At 48.3% G+C, this 8,174-nt stretch overlaps 1 protein-coding gene across 2 annotated transcripts; it reads left to right on the top strand.

Moving 5' to 3' along the window:
* The first annotated feature begins 1,399 nt into the window (after positions 1–1,399).
* Positions 1,400–7,701, top strand: ETFBKMT (electron transfer flavoprotein subunit beta lysine methyltransferase). Of its 2 annotated transcripts, XM_048054082.2 has the most exons (4): positions 1,400–1,699; positions 3,295–3,732; positions 5,965–6,095; positions 6,788–7,701. In XM_048054082.2, the coding sequence occupies exons 2-4, from the start codon at positions 3,416–3,418 to the stop codon at positions 7,153–7,155; spliced, it is 816 nt and encodes a 271-aa protein (XP_047910039.1). In that variant the 5' UTR covers positions 1,400–1,699; positions 3,295–3,415; the 3' UTR covers positions 7,156–7,701. The 2 variants fall into 2 exon arrangements, with proteins under 2 accessions (XP_047910039.1, XP_066854579.1); XM_066998478.1 differs by lacking the exon at positions 1,400–1,699 and having other exon boundaries at positions 2,898–3,732.
* Positions 7,702–8,174: the final 473 nt, after the last annotated feature.

The raw sequence follows: 8,174 nt of genomic DNA, 5'->3' as shown, positions 1-8,174 counted from the left end.
TTGGAGTCTGTAAGGGTTTTTTGAACTGCCTCAGTGGGGTGCTGCTCTGTATTAGAGAGCAGTGACCTCACTGCGGTTCAAATAGCTGCTGAGCGATACCATGTACTGGGAGTTCAGAAAAACTAGGCCTGAGAAGTTACTTGTTAAAACGCCTGGAGAGTGAAGATCAAAGTGAAAAGGCTTTCCTGTGAGGTTTCTCTGAGAACCTTCTAAGAGCATCAGCAGTATTTTGCAAGTCTCTTCTCAGCCATAAAACAAAATGTACAAGGCAGAGGTGTATTATGTGATAAAGTCATTATCACAGCTTAATAAGGCATCCTGAGCTGATGTTGATAGTGATTCTTCTATTACAGTACTGAGCTCTTTATTCCTAGCGTAGTGGTGAGTGCCTACAGGGCACAAGGACCTGTCCTGAATTGCATGTTTTCTGCACAGCTTTGGGTATCACAAGTGCCTTCAGCGTCTCCCTCCCTGGGGCGGACCAGCACGAGCTGCTGAAAGATTCAAGACCTTTGAAACCTCACAGTTCACCCTAATGGCTCCAAGAAATAATGTCCTTCCTGCGCCTAGGCCACACTTTGATATTGACGTCTAAAAAGATGAGGGGCGACTCCTGCTTTACAGCCATATGCAGACAAGTGAAAGACATGCAAATAGCCCTACAGCCCCTTCATGTGGTGAACAGACACCAGCTTCTGGCTGGGCCCTGGCCTTCTCCGGCTGCACCCTGGCCTCTTGGCAGCCCAGCGGACTGGGGCCACCTTCCTTGGGCACTCATGGAAGATAAAATAAAAGGCCTTGCTTTGCACCCTGGCGAGCACGCTTCACGTGTAGGGAGCCCGCAGGTCACTAGATGGCCTCATAACCCAGGCGATCGGGGCAGATCCAGGTTTCGGCTGTGCGATCTGCCCTTAACCTGGCACCTGGAGAGCCGCAGGGCTGGTGGCATCACCTCAGGCACCACACAGGAGCCTTTTCAGAAAGCAGCACGTGAAATTTGGGACGCTTTGTGCCACGGGAAAGCTAGGGAAAGCCTTGTTTGCTGCTCTTCTTGTCAGAAGCTGCTTCTATTCCCCACTGGGGCCTCTTGTGTCCTTTAGCCGGATCCGGCCAGGTCATCAACGAAGCAAAGGCAGCCCCTGTGGGTAAGCCTTCGTGGTGCTGTGGCACCCCACCATGCAGCGGGGAACCCAGAAATTCTTCTGGTGTGTAGGGGAACGTGGCTGGGGAAGGATGGGATACGAGGGTTTGATTCCAAGCCGCAGTTGCTGCCTGGTGAAAACACACTTTATTGCCTCAAAATAAATAAATTTTAAAAAGCACTGAAGGAAACAGAGCCATTCGTAGGTTGTCAGGTGACTGTCGAGAGCAGAGCTGTGTGAACGCTGCAGGGAGCACCTGCAACGAAATGGCGATTTAAGACACCCTCCCTCACGCCCCTGCTGTGGCGTTTGGGGTAGAAGAGAAGCGAGGGCGCCCTCAGCGCAGCAGCCATGCTGTTGGCTTGAGGGACAGAGGATGCTCGTTTCGGCACGTATCACGACACGGGGCACCGGCGGCCCTGGAGCCGAGCCCCCCCGGCGCCGAGCCCGCTCCCTCCGCTGCCGCTTTAAGGGCGGGCGGCACAGCACGGCCCGGCCCGGCCCGGCCCCGGCGCGGCGCAGCGGGGCGGAGCGGAGCCGAGCGGCGGCGGCAGCAGGTAGGTGGCGGCCGGCAGCGCCCCGCAGCAGGCCCCGGCCTCGGCCCCGCCTCGCCCCGCCGCGGGGGGGGAGGGAGAGAGGGGGCCGCCCTGTCGCGGCCCTGTCGCGGCCCTGTCGCGGCCCTGTCGCGATTGAACCTCGGCCTTTCGGGTACGGGGCCCCGCGTGCTGTACATAAAATTAATGTGCAGCAGTTAATGGGGAAAGCAGCGTGCAGCGCTCGCTGGCAGGATTTGTGTCCCTGATTGATGGCGGGTGGCTTCGTGCTTCCCCCAGGCAGATGGGGATTATGTGGCTCGGCCTTGGAGAGGAATGTCTTAGTCGTTAATTATGCTCGTTAATTGCGTGGACTCTGCTGAATGGCGTTCTCAGACGTGGGGAAATGCAAAACGTTGTCACAGGTGTTTGTTTGTAATGAAAATACAAAAGCCTTCAGCCAGTGATTAAAGCCAAGATTTGACTGGGCTGGCAACCTAAATGGCATGTGTTGAGGGAGCTCGGTGCACAGCCTAAGGTATCAGTAAGCAATCAAACTAAAACTAAAGCAAAAGCCATGCTTGCACAACAGAAAACATAGGAGCTTTTGCTGAAGATGTGGGCAAAAAAAGGACAAGTGAAGCCCTGAAACACAAAGTGCGCTTCACACACTGCTCAGCCGAATGCTGCGGCTCTCCTTCGTCTGTGGCCCGGTTTGCTAACAGAGGCCGTGCTTCCCCGCTCCTTTGCTTCACTGTTTTTGACTCAAAAACCAGCCTTAAGCAGTCAGAAGACCCCCGAGCATGAGCTTGTCCAATCTGAACGTTTCATCTTTTAAAGACAGTTTTGGGGAATGTGCTGGATTCTGTTTCTCTTGAGTTAGCTCGGGGCACGTTAATGCAGTTTCTCAGGTGGCGTGGGCTACAGCGGTGGAAGTCTGCTTTCTCGTGCACCTGAGAGCATCCATGTGAGACCATTGTACATTAAGAGTGATCCTTTAAAATGCAGACTGAAATGCAACCAATTAAAGTGTTCTGATTAAGATCAGTGCAAGGGCTTGCTTTTCATTTTCTAGCTGGCAGCCTGACAAACCTGAGGAATGTCTTTTGAGGAAGTCCTTTAATTGCTTGCCTTTAGTGTAAAAAGATGCTTTTGCATAAATTCACCACGTTTATAAAACTTGTAATTAGTGGTGTCTCTCAGAAAACGTACTGATAGCCTTTGCCATGTCCATAGGTCCTGTAATGCCAAAGCCCTACTGCAAAACCTGAAGATCCAATGGAAGAAACTGAAGTGGGATTAGCCTGCTTTGCATGTATCTTCAAGATGGAGGGAAGGAGATGTTAAAAGGCTGCACGTTTAATTTTTGGCTGTTGGCTTTCCCGCTAACCGGTTGTTTCTCACTGAATATGTTTATAGCATTCTCCCCAGTGGGTCTTGTGACAGCTCCTTCCTTATGTACCACTTCCTGCAGGCTTCGAAGGCTCTCCGGGGCAGGGGCAAGACACAAGTTCATGACAGCACAACAACACGGGAACCTCTGCTTCCTAAAGCCCTGGTGGTGCATAGACATGCATAGTCATGGCAACATCACTTACATAGCGTTATTTTGCTTTCAGGAATCATCATCTGTCACTATGAAAAACAGTGTCCTGTGAGTTTCCTTCAAGGTGCCTCATCATCTGTCTCAGATAAGCTGTGCTCTGAGCTGTCCTGGGGAAGGCTTGTCCCTGGGGAGAGATGGCCTTCCGCAGCTGGAGGCGGCTCCTGCTGGGCAGGCAGAACGCCCTGGCCAGGGCTTGGAGGAGCAGGAGGGGAGCCCCCTCGCTGCGCTGGAAGCGCTGCCGCCACTGGAGTGCTGGCAGGACTTTGGACCCCGAGGTGAGGGCGTTTTTGGAGGAGAACACGGAGGTCACCAGCAGCGGACACCTCACGCCGGAGATACGACTGCGCCTCCTCACCCCTCGCTGCAGGTTCTGGAGGGAAAAGCCTGACCTGTGGCCTTACGGGGACCCGTTCTGGGCAATTTACTGGCCAGGAGGCCAAGCCCTGTCCAGGTACGCAGCACACATCGCTGAAAATGCTTGGTCCAGTCTGATGCTGGCCAGGAGGTCAGGCCTGTCTCTGGCTGTAGTGATTTATATTGATATGTAGTTGCCTTGTATGAGAGCACGTCATCCATGCTCCTCTCTGCTTATACAGGATAGAAGCAATCTCTTCTGGTTGGCTGTGAAGCTTCAGCACCTGCTGTATGTAGAGTAGCTAAGAGCTCTTACATTGAAATCTGTTGTCTTCCACGGAGTTGCATGCGTTGACCACAGGGCTGAATTTGGATCTGTGGAAGAGCTGTGCATTTGCCATCAAAACCTAGCAGGGCGTTTAGTTCTATCACCCGTTGTCACTCCTAACAGAAGGATGGCTGTTTTGTGCTGACACGTTGCTGTTGCTGCTGTTGTTGTTGGAGACAGACAGGAGAGTGGATGTATGTCTAGTCAGCTGAGAAAAGTAGGTCTGTGCTGATGCACTTGGAGTGCTGGCTAGCCTGAGTCAGTCTCTTCCTTTAGGATTTCAGCAGCCTTATTATCAAGCCTTACTGACTGTCTTCTAATCACATCAGAAGCCACACTTTTATTTTTGCCACCTACTATAGAAATGCATTTGAATGTTGCTGATATTCCTGATTCCCAGGAACTAGTTAGAGTTCTCTTCTTCTGTAAAATTAAATATCTTACTTTGAGTAGCAGAAAAAATATTAATTATAACGAAGTACAAACTGTCAGATACTCTTACATAGATGAAATGGGAGGATCTGAATTGGGGCTTTACTGTTTTTCTGCAGGGAAGTGTAAATAGGAAGGCACTTTCAGCCAGGAAAAAGATGGGTTGTGCAGTTAAATTGTTGATTATCCTGCCATTTAGACAAATTAGGATGCTTCTAAACAGTGCAAGATTGAATAAGATAAGGTAATCTCTATATCTTGTTATTATACAATTTATGTGCCCTGATATTTGGGTAGCAATACTAATCATCTGGCATTTCACCACTTGATTGTCTTACTGCTTATGCCCTTGTTTTGACGCATTGGGCATGTCAGAAATTAGCTGTGTAATCTGAAAAAGTAAAACAAAACCAGGAACCTGAAAACATACTTTTTCTTTAACCGTGCTTGTTTCACAGTTGGCGTTTCCACATCAGGAGTCTCCTGTTTCAAGCTACCCCTCTCTGTAACGTAAGATGCCTTGTTATCCCAGCATGGCAGCCGGCAGTCTCTGCTGCTGCGTAACGTGGCGTGTCCCTGCCAGGGGACGCACTCAGTTCCGGCTGCCCTAAGTCACCGCAGTCATTAGGGGAAACTTGAGAAGCACTCGGCTGGAAACGCAGCGCTTGCCGCGCTTGGGCCAGACCATGCTCTCTACACGTTACTGCAGGAACGCCATTGCAAATCCAAGCACAGCCCCTAGACAGAGGAAACAGGACTTCCATGGAGGTCCCACCCTGTCCTTTGCCCTGTTTGCAAACTATCAGCTGGCCTCAGAGGAGGAGGGTTCATGGGGCAGGGGGCAGTTGCCAGACTGCTGAGCCTCTCTGCACAAAGGTCTTTCCCGGGTGCCCTCATAAACAGAACATCTGAAAAGTAGCAAATAACGGGGCAAAGTGGTGGTAACAGCGTGACAAAGCTCTATGTCAGACCTCATAGCAAAAAGTTATTTTCATTAAAATGAAACCTGTTTCACTCACTGGTCTCATAACCCCAGCTCAAGCACCAGGCTGTGTGCGCCAACTCCCTGGTAGGATCCCTTGTGATGAAAGGGAGGACAAGGGGCATGGGATGTCAGCTCCTCCTTGTGTCTTGTGGGTACCTGATCAGGGTATTCTCTATCTTCAGTCCTGGTCCTCACCTCCCTGCTGCCATCGCGCAGCGCCTGGAGCCACTGTTGTAGTCTAAGGGTAGGGTGTCTTCTGTGCTCCCAGTCTGGGTTCCTGGGAAGCTGAATACAGCTGTGCTGGGATCTCGGTGCCATCAACACCTGACACTCCTGTTAGGCTTCCACCTGCTGTTCCTGATGGGGGTGGTGGGGAGAGGAGTAAAGAAGGGCAGTGGTTCTTGATTTTTCTATCAGCAGAGGCAAATAAGGAGCTCTGTACCACAAGGCGTATGTGGGACAAGCATCCTTTAAGATACCACGCTTCATTACATGTATGAAGTAAACTCTTACGCAGCATAATGCAAACCTGAGAAGCCTGCATAACTTGTGTATTGCACTAACAGCTTTTCTTTTAAATCCAGGTATATTCTAGATAACCCACGCGTTGTTAAGGGGCGATCTGTTTTGGATCTTGGAAGTGGATGTGGAGCAACAGCGATAGCTGCTGTGATGAGTGGTGCATCTCAAGTCCTTGCTAATGACATTGACCCTAGTAAGGCCTTCTTTTCCCATCTCTCTGTAAAGACCTTTATTGTTTTTAAAGTGTGTTTAACACTGACTTTTCTTTGATTCACTTGGCAGAAATTCAATTTCCAAACAGAGTTCAGTGAGTGCTAAAAAGATGAATGGATTTTGCCAGTGTTAGAAGCTGGGTTGCACCAGGAATCTGCATAGCTTCTCAGAGTGAACAAAGTCTCTGCCAAACATGTCCCATACACCATCGCAGCAGTTTTGGAAGAGAATCCCAAGTGTAGGTGGCAAGCTGGTTCCTCTGTAGGACCATAGCATTTTTCCTGCAGTTTCATATGTTAGGGCCTGCATTTTGCCTTTTTCCTGCAGGTTTTGTTTTCCCTTAAATGACTTCTGAATTCAGTTTGTTCATAGTTTGATTACTCATCAATTAGGGAGGAAGTATATTCATAGGTTGAGACAGAGGGCTATTCTAGTTTGATTCCTGGACTGCCCTTGGTTTCCAGTACGGATAGTACTTCCCTAGGTTGTGATGTGGTGATAAAATTCCATCACTTCATGCTAGATTTTGACCCATAATGAAAGCTGTGGAACCCCCTAGACTGGATAAACAAAGATATTTAAGAAATGAAATTGAAAAATGCTTCAAAGAAACTTGCAAGGGGGCTGAATGGCAGAATCCTAAAACTTTTTTACTCTGGGACTTTTCTTCAGTTGCAGGCATGGCAATGAGGTTGAACTGCGAACTGAACCACCTGGATCCCTTCCCCATTGCCATTAAGAATATCATTAACTCGGACGCTGGCAAGTGGGACCTCATTGTGCTGGGCGATATGTTTTATGATGAACAGCTTGCTGACGGTCTTCATCGCTGGCTGAGGAAATGCATCAGGATGCATGAAACTGAAGTGCTGATTGGTGACCCTGGCAGGTATCAGTTTTTAAGCCACAGCATTCACAACCAGCTCCACAAAGTGATAGAATATTCACTTCCTGAGTATACCAGACAGGAAAACAATGGATTAACATCAAGTATCGTCTGGAGTTATCAGCCCTCATCAAATAGCTTAGAAAGCTGTTAAAGCTGGCTTTCTAATCAATGTTGTCTCACTTAGGTGGCTTTTTTGTAAGTATATAAAATGAAAATGGGAATTAAACATGGAACACACCTGTTAATGCCAAGTAGATTACTGTTCCTTCACTGTAGTGATTTCAGTCATGTTCATTGAGGCTTTGGAGTTATTTGAGGGAAAAGCTACATGCAAACTTTCTTCAATGAGACCTGCTGAAGTGCAAATCCAAAGAGAAATTATACTTCAGAGTTTGCATGCTTGATGTTTTTTGTCTAATTCATGTGGTAGTCTCACTCCTTGACACTACTGTGAGATGTTTTAGACGTTCAGTATACCACTGTGGGGAGAGAGGAAGGTGGCAGCTGAAAGATTACTGCACTGCTTTAACACTTTACAGAAAAATTTATTGTCCTTTGTATAACTCTGCTAGATTATTAGCTTACAGTATACTCAATTCTAAGTGCCTTGCTCTGTTTCTGGATATCTCTTCTGAATGTCCAAGTAACTAACTTGTGTTTCCCCCTTCCCTCTAAAATAAATCTATTCTTCCTTGAAGCTGTTGGAGTGGTTATTTAGGAGTCTAAAACATGTTTCTTGACCTGTAGCCACAGTAGAAGTTTAAAATACCTGGCATGATTAGATAGCCATAGGATAACACTCCTTTAGAGAGAGAACATTCAAATGGCTACATTCCCTAACTTTGCAAGAGTAAAAAAAAAAAAGACAACTTATCATGAGGGGAAAAGGACAGGGGTTGAAGAAATCTTTCCTTCTGTCACTTTTCTGAACAGAACCACAGAATGGTTGAGGTTGGAAGGGACCTCTGGAGGCTGGCTGGTTCAACCCCCTGCTCAAGGAGGAACACCTAGAGGAGACTGTGAGAGACTCTAAGTATAGCAACTTGAAGCAAAACCCAGTGTTTTCGCAGCAGCCTTGCAGGAACTATAATCTTGAGCAGTTTACTACTTAATAAGCAGTGATGGGGAACTAAAAACCAAAGAATGGAACATAATGCTCTCTAACTATCC

This window comes from Anser cygnoides, chromosome 1 (assembly GCF_040182565.1).
Source record: "Anser cygnoides isolate HZ-2024a breed goose chromosome 1, Taihu_goose_T2T_genome, whole genome shotgun sequence".
In the NCBI taxonomy this organism is placed as follows: domain Eukaryota; kingdom Metazoa; phylum Chordata; class Aves; order Anseriformes; family Anatidae; genus Anser; species Anser cygnoides.
The sequence above is the reverse complement of the archived record's forward strand: the minus strand, read 5'-3'. Positions and strand labels throughout refer to the sequence as shown.